Here is a 15,794-nt window from a genome sequence, read left to right as displayed (position 1 = left end):
TTAAAGGCGTGCGCCACCACCGCCCGGCTTTTCTGCTGTTCTTAGGCACAGAAAGAAAACAATCAACAGAGTCCGGGCCTGTAGGCAAAGGCTGGAAGAAAGGGTGAGCGAGAGTGACGAGATGCATGTGGACTGCAATATTCTCCAAGTTCTCATCCACAGCCTGACAAATACAACAAAGAACTAGCTCAGAGTAGCCTCGAACTCTCTGTGTAGCTGAGGGTGACTTTGAACATCTGATCCTCCTGCCCCCTCCCCCACTGGTTGAATTACTTATGCTCATCACCACACTCATTTTTATGTGGTGCCAAGGATTGAACCCAGACAGTGTTTTGTGCTTGCCACACAAGCACTCTACCAACTGAGCTCCTTCCCCAGCCCGAGAGCAGTCTTTTCTTTCCCCACATTTGGTTCCTAGTTCACATGCTACATGTCAAGACGTGTTGAAAGACTGCTATTTTTTAAATATACCTGGTCTGTTTATTTGATAACCAGATTCTGTTGGGAGCTCAAAGGCCCTTCTGCTCACAGATAGCACTAAGGAAACCAGGAATGTTAAATACATAAGGTTGCTTTTTCAAGGGAAAAGATGTATAATCTGTTTTCTGCCCAGAAGGCTGGGAATGGAGGTGGCTAATAGCGTAGGTAACCCCTGTGCTGTCTATAGGTCCAGGCTAGATCTGGCTCCCCTAAGCAGGGCCTGATGTAGCTAATAGTCTAGATGACCTTTGCCTTATCTGTATGGAAAGGGGGTCCTCCAAGCTCCCACAACTAGGACCAGACATGGCTAATTTGTGCTATCTGTGTGACTGATAACACATCAGATCCTCTCCTACGTCTTGAAGAGAACACATGTAGCCTATCTCTAGACTCAATCTTCGTGGACAAAGTGACATGTACTTTGACACGAGTTTCGGTGTAATTATGGCTTCTGGTGTACATAGGGTTGTTATGCTAAGAAACTTTTAAGTCGTATTGTACTTAAATGTCTAAAATAAACTGCCTGGTGTCAGACTCTAGAAGTTTGTACCAACACCGGCTACTGAGTTGTGTTGAACCAGATTTCTTTCTTGTCTCACGAGGAGTGACACTTTGCTGGCCCTGGTGTCTGCAGAGACACCACACAACTCCTCGCAGAAGTCAGGTAGCATTACAGAGATGAAGAGCTGCCTGCAGAATTCAGCCAACAGACCCTCCAAAGCAAATGCATAGTCACATATGCCTTTATAGGCATAAACGTTGAAGCAATGAGAACAGAAAAGCATGTCAAGGCGGGAGCAGCTGTGCCAGGGTAGTAGGGCTAACCATCTACCCAGAACAAGGAACTTCTAGGAGGCCTTGCACACGGGCAGCTATGTTCTTTCCCACCAGTTCCAAAGAGCATGCAGATAAAGAAAAGCTGTCTCTATGCTACTGGCCCCTGCTGGACCTCATCAAAGATTCGAAGCTGGTCCTATAGCTATACCACCCCGAAAGCTCCTGACTTCTTTTGATCTCGGAAGCTACACAGGGTCTGGCCTGGTTAGCTTTGAGTCTGAGCCAGAGGTGGGCGAGGAGTAAGACAAGCAGGAAGGGGAGGCCTATGTTCTTCCAATTAACATTATCTTGCAGGTTTTTTTTTTTTCTTTTTGGGCACTGAAGCCTGAGACTATGGCCTGGCACATGCTAGAGATGTGCTCTACCACTGAGCTTCAGTCACTGTTTCAAACACAGGTTGGCCTGACTTCAGTCTGTGTTCAGTTCCACTTCTTCCTCAAGCATGCCAGAGCTTGATATACATGCTGACTCACTCACTCTCCCTCCCTCCAGTATTGGGGCTTGAATCCAGGACCTCTCACATGCTAGTCAAGCATTCTACCACTGAACTACATCCCTAGCTTTTTTAAATGTTTCAAGACAGGCTCTCATTAAGATGTCCAATCCAGCCTTGCCCTCACTGTGATCCTCAGTGTAGCCTAGGAAGGCCTTGAACTTGTGATCAGCCTCCTTAGTAGCTGGATTACTGACCCACACTACCAGGTCCAACCCAGGGTACTCCTTTATGATTTTGCTACAAAGACAAGGTACCCTCCAGAAGACAAAGTAATTTCAGGCTTGCCGTGCATCCAGGCAGCAATCTTTATAGTTAGCAGCCCCAGTTCTGGGAGTACTTTCTTTTAGCTATCCTTGTTCAGTTCCTCCATAAGTCACCCCACTCCCTACTACACACACACACACCCCTCAACTCAGGAGTTAGCCACTCTCATCCCTTCTCAGCTTCAATCTACTTAATCGCTATAGTCTTTCAACCTTACCTGGCATGGCACTTTTTCCTAAACTGTACTCTAGCTACCAAGGCAGGTCCCCACTTAATTAGGACTTAGCCTCTTCCTTAAGCATTCATAATGGCACATGTTTGGAATCCCAGCATTTGGAAGCCTGAGGCAGGATTATCACATATTTGAGGCAAGCCTGGGCTATATAATGAGTTCCAGGTTAGACTGGGGTTCAAAATAGGACTTGGTCTCAAAAACAAAAAAGCAAAAGAGTTTGGAACCAACCCTTTTGTGTGTTTTCTGATGAATGTTAAGAAAACAATACAGATTCCTTTATCCCAAGAGAGAAGGGAAGCACTCTACTTGTCCAATACTGTGGCTTAAGAGCTTCTTTTTAATTAAAATAACCCATAAGGAAAAGTTGTAAAAACTTTTGTGACTTACTGAAGTCAATTTAGATCTCCAAACTAAAACACTGTGCTGTTGTCCTGCTTTAACACTCTAAAAAGAACTCTAAGACTGTAAAGAAGAGCAATTCCCTATGACACTGAGGTTGGTTTTCCATCCTTGGGCCGGGAGGCGTTGCTTCTGGCTTGGCTGCTTTCCCCTGGCCACTCTTTGTTAGGATCTGTCTCCCTCTGAGATAGGTGCTGGGATATTATCCATCTCTGTATTCTACTACAGACCACAGCACACAGCTGATAGATAACTTACTATGAAATGAACACAGGGATGAAACTAGAACTTAGTGGTAGGCTCTATACTGACCCACATGTCCACACTCTAAATAATAAAATGATAACTGCATCAGAAACATGCATGCTATTTCACAATCAGGGAATGTTCACTGTGAGTGCAGGTTTCGGGATTTTTACTTTTGAAAAAGTCTTACTCTGTAGCCCAGGCTGGCCTCAATCTCAAGGCCACCCTCCTGTATCAGCCATTTCAGTGCTAGGATTCCAAGTGTGAGCCACCACACCTGTCTTAGGGTGGAAATTTTGAAACCTATGGCCCCATACATAAAAAACACAGTGTATGTGCTCTTAAAGGACCAAGCACTTCTTTTTAAAAGCAGAGCTCAGATAAGGAAAGGATAAAACTGCCCAGAAAAAGGAAAGTAGTAAAGAATGACAGAAGATAATTTTATCTCTGGATTAAGACTTCTTTAATATACATAATGTATAGTACTTCATATAATTTATTAATGTCATTTTCTATAGGACACTGTAATTAATTCAGTGACATTAACATTGACCTCATACAGACAAAGGATGAGAGCTGGGTTTTCTTGTGTACCAAGTACAAAACATGTGTTAAGAAATCAACGTAGACAACAGTTGTACGAGATCAACTTTCCGATGACTCAGTTTACAGTAGTCGCTTCACACGGTTCCCATCAAGACTTGGATGCACTGGGGTAGCCAAGCTTGTGCGATGGCGGCTGTGGCCTAACTACCTCCTTTTGCCAGCCCCACTTTTGCCTGTTTTACTGCTGCCGCTACTGGATTTGCCAGAGGATTTTGAAGAGAAGAGTCTTGTCATGAACTCTGAGACGTCAGGCAATTCATGGTTGGAATTCAACATGTTCATTGACTGCTCCATCTCCTGCAGGAAGAGAAAGCACCAGGTATGAGAGGCATCCCCTCTGGCTCTACCTGAATCACTTGTATGTGTGAACACATAAATGAGTGTGTACTCTCAAGAGAGTGTTACTAAGCAAAAGTAGATTAAAGGATCAGAATATCTGGATTAGGCATATCAAGGTTATTATGCATTTCAACTGTGTAACAAGCAAGGCACACAAAAAGACTGAGATCAGCACAAAGCTTTAACTCTATGAAAAGACACTTGCATTCTCTAACCGAGTTTATCTTATCCAATGGAAAGAGCTAGCGGAACACAGGGAAACAAATACTGCATTATACAAACTCTTAGAAGAACGTGCCATGGGAACTAGGACAAGGTGACAATACTCGAGCTACACAGCTGCAGTGAACAAGCACCAGAACATGCCCAGATGACAGCATGGGAAGCTGAGGCAGAAGGACTGACAGTTCAAGGCCAGCCTGGGTAACTTACTGAGAGTCTACCTCAAACTAGATTTAAAAACAGGCACTAGGAATGCTGCTCTGTGTCAGTGGTAGAGCACTTGGAGAATGCACAAGGCCATGGGTTTACTCTCCAGTGCCTGTGGGAGTGCACGAGTGTGTAAGAGCACACACACCCCACACGAGTATACATATACACAATTAATTTCAAAGTGCTATTTAAAAAAAAAACATAGCATGACTCAAAAGACCATAGCTGGGCAGGCAGCTTACCCGTCTCATGTCAGGATCACTTGTGTTGACCACTTTAGGCAGAAGCACAAATATCAATAATGGAAGAACCATCATCATAACCTGCAGAATATTTAAAATAAAATCAGAAACCTTTTCTTCCACTTTAGCTTGTGAAACAAGACCTGTTTAATAACCAGTGACAAGATCCAAGTGAGTATATAGAATAGAATGTATCAGAATTGCCTCCAGAGTACTGAGCAGCTTGGGTGGTGGGGTGCTATGTGACTGCTACGGGGCATCTGAGACTGAAGGAGTCTTGCTCAAGTATGCCTGGGCTTTACCGACACCAAACTTCTACATGCCTCCTCCTATCTTGTAAAGACTTTAGGTTTAACACAAATAATTTCCAAGTGGAACTGTCTGCTCCTCTTTCTCTCCCAGTGCAAGCTGTCACTGGTGATTCCAATGGCCAGAGGGGCTGCTCCTTACAGACAACTGTGCTGCTTCCTGAGTGCTGTGTTACCGCTCTTATTAACTACATCCCCTAGAGCCTGCAGCATAGTGGAAGCCAACTATTTGAGCACATTCATTCTGAAGATGGCCTAGAGTCCTCCAGCACTTGACACACTTCTGTGCAGCTTCGGAAATGAGAACACCAGAGATGAAAATGGTACGGTCTCATGCTGATGTTTCTCTTCTCAGCTGCTCTCCTGCCCTTTTATCTCTGGGAATAAACCCCTGGTACTAATTTACCCTTCACTAGATGTATAGCCCCCAAACAGTACTGTTTATGATCTAAACAGTTATCACTAAGGAATCGAATCCAAATTTAGCGAATCTTAAGATAATACAAAGATTTTACAAAGGTCAATTTGTTTCTGAAGAATTTTTTTAGTATTTCACTATTAAGATCACACCATGAATTGTAGACTATTGTTTCAGGATTAATACCAACTACTTAAAATACTCCAAGATAACTTCTCTGTCTATTACACATTTTAAAAAGGAGAAAGCAAGCCCTACTAGAGGGGCTGGCGATATAGTTTGGTAGAGTGCTTGCTTAGCATTCAGGAGGCCCTGGCTTTGATTCCCCAGCACTACATACAATAACTAGGGATGGTAGTGTACCCTGTAATACTAGTACTTGAGAAGTAGGGGCAGGAGAATCTGAAGTTCATTGTCATCCTCAGCTACATAGCAAACTCAAGGCCAGCCTGGGATCCCTAAGACCCTGTCTCAAACAAGAATAATAAAACATTACATGTGCCATCAACATGGGCTGGTTAATAAATGAGCGCACACTTATCAATGGGCAGATAAGTAGAATGGACAGGTTAACTCTATATGCAACTTAGTAATACTCTCATTCTATCCGATATCTCATGAAATCGGGCATCATCCTCACATTTATTTCAGTTGCACATTTATTATAAAATACACAGCACAATTCTCCTATTCCTTTCACTATCTGTTTCCAACACTACTTTCCCAATCTCACCCTTCCCTCTCACAGGAGCTTAACGTTTCAACTGCTAGAAGTAAACCAGGGATTAGTACAATGCTCTACACATACCATTGGGTTCATCAGAAAGTCTGTCCAGCCCCATGATTCCCTCTTAATGAAGTAAGAAGGTGGACCTGAAGATTTCATTTGGAGAGGATAGGGTAATCTGACCACTTCTGATGTTTTGATGTAATTCACATATCTTGCTCTAAGGAAACAGGAGAAAATGAATTCTATGAAAAACATGACATTTGTCTAGCATGTGCAAGGTCCTAGGTTGGATCCCAAGCTACTGCAAAAGAAAGCATACACATAAACAAAGCAAAACAAACAAAAAACAAAGTTAAGAATTGCTTATGTTAGCAATGCCTTATGCTTACCTTCAGCTTTTCCAAAGCACTTTAGCATCTAAACTTTTTTTTTAAAAAAAATCTTTTTAAAATTACTTATTTATTTCTATGTTATAGGTGTTTTTGACTTCCTATATGTATATGCAGTGTCCAAGCATGCTAGAAGAATGCTTAGATAACCTAGAACTGGAGTTAGAGATGGTTGTGAGCTGCCATGTGGGTGCTGGGAATTGAAGTCAGGTCCTCTGCAAGAGCAGCCAGGGTTCTTAACTGCTTAGCCATCTCTCCAGCTCCACATCTAAACTTTAGATCTTGAAAGTCCCATCAAAGTCTCTGTCTAAAGCACTCATCAAAGGACACAGGAACTAGATTTGGGGCCTTCTAGCTCTATCACTTCCTACATTTGCAGGTCCATGTAACTCCTTACCTTCTTTTCATATCAAAAGTTATTTTAAATCTGGGTGTGGTATCAAATCTTTGTAATCCTAGGACTGGAAAGCAGAAGCAGAAGGATCAGGAGTTCAAGGCCAAATTCAGCTACATAGGGAGCTGGAAGCTTGCCTGGGCTTCTGGGTTTCATGAGACTTTGTCTCAAAAGAAAAAAAGAACCCCCCCCTCTCTGGGCAGTGGTGGCACATGCCTTTAATCCCAGCATTCGGGAGGCAGAGCCAGGTGGATCTCTGTGAGTTGGAGGCCAGCCTGGTCTACAGAGTGAGTTCCAGGAAAGGCTCCAAAGCTACACAGAAAAACTCTGTCTCGAAAAAACAAAACAAAACAAAAAGAACCCCACCTCAAAGTTCTTTTAGAATCTTTCCCATTTTAAAGTCCATTCATTACATGTAGTAATGAATTTACTTATTTATTTGTTTGTTGGTTGATTGGTTTTTCGAGACAGAGAGTTTCTGTGTGTGTCCCTGGCTGTCCTGGAACTCACTCTGTAGACCAGGCTGGCTTTGAACTCAGATATCTACCTGCCTCTGCCTCCCATGCTGGGATTAAAGGTGTGTGCCACCAGGTTGGGTGAATTTATTTTACTATAGACATGCAAAAGTATTGGCTTACATATTTTTGATGGTCTAAGACATACACTACTGGACACATTCAATTTTTAAGGCTATTTTACAGGGAAAATATATGATTCAAGAAAGTCATAGAAAACACATTGATAATATCTCATTTTTACCAGAGATGTATTAAAAGAAAAATCAAAATTCTCAGCTGGGAGTGGTGACACATGCCTTCAATCCCAGCACTCTTGACTCCAGTGGAACCAGAAGCAGCTGGATCTACATGAGCTTGAGGACAGCTGGTCTACACAGTAAGTTCCATGCCAGTCAGGGCTACATTGTAAGATACTGCCCTAAAATTAAAATAAAAATCCTTACCTATAAATCATTCATGCATAATCTACTTTACTTTTGAAATTTTCTATTCTCTAATTGTTCGCTTTTTAAATTTCAAATTATGCATTTGTTTTGTTTATTTATTTCAGTGATGGTGTTGGTACTAGGCTCAAACCCAGGACCTTGAGTATGGAGGCAAGTACTCTATCACTGAGCTATATCCCCAGTGCTTATTTATTTTTGTATTGCTATCATAGTTCGTTTCTTTTTTGTTTGTTTTTGTTTGTTTGTTTTTTGAGACAGGGTTTCTCTGTGCAACAGCTCTGACTGTCCTGAAACTTGCTTTGTAGACCAGGCTGGACTCGAACTCACAGAGATCCACCTGCCTCTACCTCCTGAGCTGCAATCAAAGGCATGCACCACCACTGCCCGGCTATTGTTCATCAGATTATCTCTTCAGTTGCTTTACACATCCATTTCCATCTCAATGCCTGTATTTACTGTAATAGTCCTATCTTATTTTTTTTTTCAAATATCTATTATCTACATTGATATACCATTTATCTTAACAGGAATATTCTATTTCTTTTTTTTAATACTATAAAGACTAACATTTTAATTAAAACAAAGTTATAAATTTGTGTGTAGTAACTTTTACAATTAGAACAGATATCAAGTCTTTCTTTTCTTTAATCACTTTAAATACACTTTTAAACTATTTAGCCCATATCTAGTATCTATACAATCTTAACTTCCTAGAGGTCTGTTTCATGGGCTGGCTCAATATACACTGTTTCCTTGGGTGTTTTGTAAGAAAAGTAGACTTTATTTACTCTGAATTTAAACACATAACAGGGCATCACCTTCCAGAAGTTAAGCATTTATATGTATTTCTGTTATACTAACCAAGGATCACCTTCGATCTTCAGCTTGGAAGGTCCTAAATTTGTGAGACATAATAAATTTATACCCCAGGTTACACACTTCTTATTTATTTAGTGTGTGTCTGAATGTATTTGGGCACAAAGGTGCCACAGTGTACTTGTGGAGGTTAGAGGACAACTTGCAGGGGCTGGTTCTCTCCTTCCATCATGTGGGTCCCAGAGATCAAACTCTGGTCATCAGGCTTCCTGGCACGTACTTTTACCCACTGTGCCACCTCACGGGCCCTTCTTTCCATTTTATCAAGATTTTCACTTTCATATACACACCACAACTACATCTGACAATTCCTTTACTGAAATTTGTAGTGTATAAAGGAGAAGCTATAGAAACTTCTAGAACAACTTTGTAGTAAATAGAGGGATTTATCAAAATATTTCAATGAAAAGTCAGGAGTAGTATTTCAAATTCAAAAAAAAATAATTGTCAATTTTAAAAGTCAAATTTCAATTATAATTTCCACAGTACTTCTCCCCTACAGTAAATAATCTTACCTTTACTCTATACAATTATAGAAGAGGTTTATCATATTAGGAGCACTCATCCAGAGGCAAAAAAATTCAACTTCATTGTCTCAATGCTCCAACAAAGGTAAATTAAACATTATAAGAAGTAACTGTGGTTTAAATAAGAAACTCTCAATCTTCACTGTAAATTCCAAAAGTAATGCATAACAACAAGTAGACTAGACTTTAATAAAAAGAAATCATGTATCTTCACCTCATTTTTCCTTTTGAAGTGATATCGACTCGGACAGGATCAAACTTGTAAGCTGGAGAAATAACTTCCACCACATATGAGCCAGAGGGAATATCATGAACCACAAAGCTCCCATCTGTCCTGGAAAAAGGAAAATCATACTTAGTTACTTCTCACCAGTACCTTAGTTTTTCCCTGTTTGAAAGCACTAGTTTATTTCCCAAACAGTTCTCAAAAAATATCAGAAGAAAACCAGATTCCAGTACCCAGGAGGCCTAAGCAGGAGGATCACCACGGGTTCAAGGCCAGCCTGAGCTATATAGTATAGTAAGTTTCAAGATAGCCTGAACTATAGTGGGAAATCCTGTCATAAACAAACAAAGACATGAACAATTAGAAGCAGCTAACCAAAACAGAAAATGCGGGTATAAGGACTTATTCCTCTAATCATAAAACTCAGGAGACTGAAGCGGGAGGATCACTGCCAGTTTGAAGCCAGCCTCAACTACCTAATGAATTCATGGCCAGCTTGGGCTACATAGTTTCTGCCCCTCTTCCCAAATAAACTAAAAAATGTCAAAAGTTGGTCTTACATTTTATGTTGCAGAATTTTAACAGTTCTGAAAATAGATGAGCCTAAGCCAGAGTAACAGAGCTTCCTGCTGCAGATACAGATGACAGTGACAAAGAGCAGCTCCTACTGTGAGGTCCTGTCTTCACTGAAGAAAAATTATCAATGTATATTATTACAATAGAAGGGTCCCAATTTTATTAAATTCCTTCAATACATTCTTATTAGTTAAAAAAGTGTTCTATTCTAGTTTTAATTTGTATTTTGTTGACCTTCTTTTCCATACAAACATATTTCAATAACAATTGTTCCATTTATTATACACAGACCCATTTACTTTAGTTACTTTTGGCTGGTTATATAGAAACCTACAATTTAGTAGTTAAAGCCATCCATCTTTTCTTTCTATATTTCCTCTAATTCTACTAGGTTAAAAAAAAATCATCCAACCAAAAGCTGGTAATTTCTTCTTGCAAGTCAAAATTAACCTGTCTAGAAATGAAAAACTGCTATTTCAAGGAAAAAAGACATAAAAAAATACGATGAAAAGTGTTTCTTGTCATTGAAAGCATATACTAAGGTAAAGCAGAACTGAAATATAAGCATTAAAATGCCTTATTCTTCAGCTGGACGCCTGTTTATGCCCCAGGACCCAATCTCAAATGTACCTTGAGAGGTTTTTTGGTGGTTCTAGCAGCTTCAGGAGGGATGCATGTGGTTAGGAGACATTTGTCTAGCCAAATCAACCCTGATAATCAATGAGATGACAGATGTCACAGCCATATCCCCCTCACATGCCCCAGACCCACTCTCTACCTTTCTCTTCATGTCTACGGGAAGGGAAGAAAATTACTTTAGTATATTTCCCACAGCTTTATCACTGACAGGCTGTCTCTAACTGGCTCTGCTCAGGACCATGGCTACATACAAGCCGCCTCACCCCATGCACACTTCCAGGTCTCCAGGAGCCTTTCCCCTCCTCCTCCCTCCAGCTCAGAGGTGGCAACAGTTTCCTTGTTTTGCTTTCACATATTACTGGATAAGCAGTGTTGAGGCTGTAAGCTCCAGGTGCTGCACTCTGACTGTTCCTCTATACCTTGACGGTTACACTGTTTGAGTCCTTAGATTAAACTTGTGTAAACGATTCTAATTTCAGTGCATATTCTGCTCTTTTGGTTTTGGAGACAAAGTCTTGCTATACAACTCAGGATGGCCTCAGATTCACGATGCTACTGCCCCACCCTCTCAAGAGCTACACCTAAGTGTGTGCATCACATCCAGTCATCTGCTTCTTGATGGACTCTGACAAAATCAATTTCAAAACATTTTTTTCTGAGCAACAGGAAAAAAAGAAAGTGATGACTATTTGACACAAACAGTATCAGAATCACCCAAAGAAAAAGCAAAGCTAGGCATGATAGCAGACACCTGGAATCAGGTAGTGAACCCGGGAGGACATGAGTGTTAAGGTAGTATGAACCACAGTGAAACTACACATTCAAAACAATCAAAATTAAGTAGTATACAACCTTGTGATATCAAAACAAAACAAAACCAAAAAACTGACAACTCCCTAATTGTCCAAAGCTAGAAGACTGGATAAGTGAGTTGTGGTTTATATACACATTATGACATTATATATATATATATATATATATATATATATATATATATATATATATATATATAAAAGGCTTGTGTATTCTTCAACCCAAGTCCTCTCATCTTCATTAGCAAAGTCCCAAGCCACCTCCCCACAAGACAAAAATATAGTTAAACTTGTACGCTGGCTGTTCAAAACAGCTATAAGACAAATTACTTATCCTACTTACAACAAGACTATTACCATAAAAGTCACACAAATTCTCAATCAACCCTTCTATATGAATATAAGAACATAAAATAGAAGCCAGGTGGTGGTGGTACACTCCTTTAATCCCAGCACTTGGGAGGCAGAGGCATTTGGATCTCTGAGTTTGAGGCCAGCCTGGTCTACAGAGTAAATTTTAAGGCAGCCAGGGCTACACTGAGAAATCATGTCTCAAAAAACTGAAAGAAAAAAAAATCAAAGTAGTATAAAAATTTTTCATAAGTCTTAAATGAGAATTACAGTCTCATGTGCTTTACTCTTAAAGACAATTCATATAAAACACTAAGGGTTGCTATCTTTCAGTTGCAACATTTTAAAAGAAAACATCTTGTTTCTATTTTCCTCAAACATTTATTTATTTATACTTGGGAGTGACCCAGTGCCACCACAAAACTGTATCACTAGCTTTTTTTTTTGGAGACAGTGTCTCAACTAAGTTGCTCATAATGTCCTTTAACTTATAATCCTTCTGCTTCTACTTCATGAGTAGCTGAGATAATAGGCATGTGTCACCATGCAAGAATAATATATAACAATATATAATATATTAATTTTAAAAATAATTTTAAAGTAAAAATAAGTAGTTTTCAAAAGTGCTATATACTGCAGAAGTTAAATTCTCAATTAAGCCTTATCTTCCAAACCTTAATGGGATTTTATTATTACTATTATTATTTTTGGGTTTTTTTTTTTTTTTTCTGAGACAGGGTTTCTTTATGTAGCCTTGGCTGTCCTGGAATGCACAGAGATACGCCTGCCTGTGCCTCCCGAATGCTGGGATTAAAGGTGTGCACCATCACCACCCGGAGGGATTTCATTATTAACACATCATTAATTAGGATAAACTCTTTTTTTTTTTTTTTTTTTGGTTTTTCGAGACAGGGTTTCTCTGTGTAGCTTTGCGCCTTTCCTGGAACTCACTTGGTAGCCCAGGCTGGCCTCGAACTCACAGAGATCCGCCTGGCTCTGCCTCCCGAGTGCTGGGATTAAAGGCGTGCGCCACCACCGCCTGGCAGGATAAACTCTTAAACAATACTCCAGTTCCAGATAACATTAAAATATTGGTTGTCAGTTTGTTGTTATTTATTAATCTGAGGTTGAATTTCCCATGAGGGAACCTCAACAATCTGCAGAAATCTTCAATTCAAACTTAAATGTCCGCACTTAAGACGTATGGTTTTCAGATATCACGAGTTGGTTTACAAAACCAGCAAAAAAAATATTTTCTTTCAATCATAGTTTCAACTCCAAATACTGATGGCAAAATTTAAAACATCATATTCATGCTTAAAAGGGTGAAAACAGATTGCTGACAAACCAAAGCACTAATACAATCACCCCACCTTCCAATATAAACAACAATTCTGTTTCTCCTAGGAACAAGATCAGACATGTGTAAGGAATCTTGAGAAACCCTAGTCTAACATAAAGGACGACTGCGATATCACAAATCCCTCGACGAATTCAAGTGTAAAAAGAACAATACTCACAATCTTGGGCCAAAGGGCGGGGGAGGGATTAAAAAAAGCTCTTTGATTAGGGACTTTTGGGCCTATTAATTTTAGAAGCAGGAACATCAGCCTTCCAGTCTGTGTCACCACTGGGAGTCCTTTGGGCTTTGACAATTCCCACTTGTTTAGCATCTTTCTACACAACACCAAGCTACCAGAAGACTGACATGTAGAACGCAACTAGGTTCCAGAGAAACCAGGCAAGACGCAAAGGGGCAAAATATCCAACAAACAAACGAGGGTCCACCAGTCCCCTGGGTCCAAGTGTCATCCGCCGCACAGGGGACAAAATGGACCCACACCGGGGGACAACATGGGAATACAAATAAATGACCCCAATCTTTCGGGCCTGGGACCACTGTCCTCCAGCCTGGCTGCTGAAGTATCTGACTGCCTCTCTAACGTCTCCCAGCAAAGACCGTTAGTGGCGCCGGCGCCTTCAGTTTGTGACAGCTACACTGTCGGTCCTGACACTGTGCTGTCCTAGCTGGGTACCCTTCCAGCGTCCACCCAACCGCTCTCCTGCTGCCCTCAGGATGCTCACTTAAGGAAGCCGACGTGCTCTTCTCCGTCGACCAGCACTCGGGCCGCGGAGATCCAGTCCTGAGGTTTCACCCCGGGAACAACCGCACGTCCCTCGATCTTGAAGCGATCTCCCAGGCCGACCCCACCACCTCCCGGGCCCTCGGCAGCAGCCCCAGGCACCTCCGAGCCGTGGGCATCTCCTGATAGTAACAGCAGCAGGATGGAAAAGCAGCCCCACCGCGCACCCGCCATGACAGCAGCGCTGAGGAGTCAGGCCCACGGCCCGGAAGCCCTCCCCAGCCGTACGGCCTCTGCGGCGGCCGCCGCCGGCGCTGAACGATGTCGTCATCACCGCGAGCCGGATCCAGCCCCGAGCTGTGCACGCCCCCGGAGAGAAGAAGTTAGGACAGCTCACCAATCAGAAGGGACGCAGAGCGACGCTGGGCACGCTCAGGTGCTCCGACTCCCGAGGAGCATCTGCAGGGCCCCAGGTTGTAAAGGTGGAGGAGTGTACGTTGTAGTGGCACCTGAAGATGCATGACACCTCACGGGAGTAAAGGAGGATGAGACTGAGAGGGACGAAGATCTCAAGTGTTGAGTCCTGGGTCTGTCGCTAACATGTCAGACGTCTGCTGTCATTTTCTTGAAGTTCTTTCTAGCTCCAAATATTCTTTCTACCACAGATCTCTGTAAAGGGTTATTTAGGGCAAGGTGTGCTTTTTCCCTGTGCACTCAGCTGCCACAGAACAGTTACAGAAATTGAAACACGTGCAAAAGCTGTAAGCTCCCGAGGGAGAGTGGAAATGCAGAAATTTGGGCTGAAAAGAAAAAAAAAATACTTGTTATATACAAAGGAATTGGTGGTCTACGTTTAAGAAGTACGTGGAGAATGTTTATTTTCATTCTATTTTAAATTCTGCTTTTTTTTTTTTTTTTAACATACACAGGTTGACGAACGAGAAAGTGAGGCACTCACTAAAATCGGTCTGTGATGTTCCTAATACGCATACAGGGCAAATGGCAAGACCATCAGAAACAATGTTTCCCTAAGTCCTTGTGGTATCTAGCGACCTTCTTTTTTCCAGTCCTTAATGTTTATTTAACGTGAGTGCCCAGTACTGCTTTGTTTCTCATTGTCTCCTGAGTGAATTGCTAACATTCTTTTCACTGTTGATGCTTACCTCCCCTTAAACACCCCAGTCATTGAGCAGAACCCTAAATACTGTAAAAATCCATCCATAGTCTCTTTTACTAATTCACTCAGTTTCTTTGGTATGGAGTTTTTCCTAGTTTTGCTTGCCTACATGCATGTTCCTAAGGTCTCTATCTGTTGAACATTATCAAATAGTGCAATATTCAAAAGTTTCAAGTATGCAGAATAGATTCCTGTCTACTTCTGTCTCTCTGTTGTTATTTCCATAACTATTTGACCAGAGATAATCTACAAGCAAATACATAGGTTAAAAATGCACATAGGGAGATGGGTTAGCAGTTAAAAGCACTTGCTACTCTTGCAGAAAACCTAGGTTCAGTTTCCAGAACCCACACCATGGCTTTGTAACTTCAGTTCCAGGTGATCTGATGCCCTCAACTTCCACAGGCACTGGCTTGGACCACATAGCAACCACTGCTGCTTGATGAAGTTCCAGCATTTCACCATTGCAGACCACACTTCTACAGCACCTTTTTACTTTCATATTTAATGATTCTCAATATCAGTGCCTTTCCTTTGGGGTAATTTGTGCAGGCTTTGCTAAAGGATAAAAATGTGTACGATGGTAGCCTCTCTAAACAAAATAATTCTTTGGAAAAAAAATCTCCGCCACTTTGGAACCAGGAATTCCATTGTGCCCTCCTAATTACACCAAGAACAAGAAAGTTAGAGATTTTACCAGATATACCTGGCCCCCAGGATGAAAAGCCTTCAATTCAGATCCAGAGC

General features: G+C 41.4%; 1 protein-coding gene across 1 annotated transcript; it reads right to left on the bottom strand.

Annotated features, from left to right (window-relative positions):
• Positions 1–3,396: 3,396 nt before the first annotated feature.
• Emc7 (ER membrane protein complex subunit 7) lies at positions 3,397–14,191 on the bottom strand. Its single transcript, XM_059261094.1, has 5 exons — positions 13,872–14,191; positions 9,397–9,516; positions 6,111–6,249; positions 4,577–4,657; positions 3,397–3,860 (listed from the first exon to the last, which is right to left on the bottom strand). Exons 1-5 carry the CDS (start codon positions 14,102–14,104, stop codon positions 3,708–3,710), a joined length of 726 nt encoding a protein of 241 aa, XP_059117077.1. The 5' UTR covers positions 14,105–14,191; the 3' UTR covers positions 3,397–3,707.
• Between the last annotated feature and the right edge of the window lie 1,603 nt (positions 14,192–15,794).

Source organism: Peromyscus eremicus, chromosome 4, assembly GCF_949786415.1.
Source record: "Peromyscus eremicus chromosome 4, PerEre_H2_v1, whole genome shotgun sequence".
Classification (NCBI taxonomy): Eukaryota; Metazoa; Chordata; class Mammalia; order Rodentia; family Cricetidae; genus Peromyscus; species Peromyscus eremicus.
The sequence above is the reverse complement of the archived record's forward strand: the minus strand, read 5'-3'. Positions and strand labels throughout refer to the sequence as shown.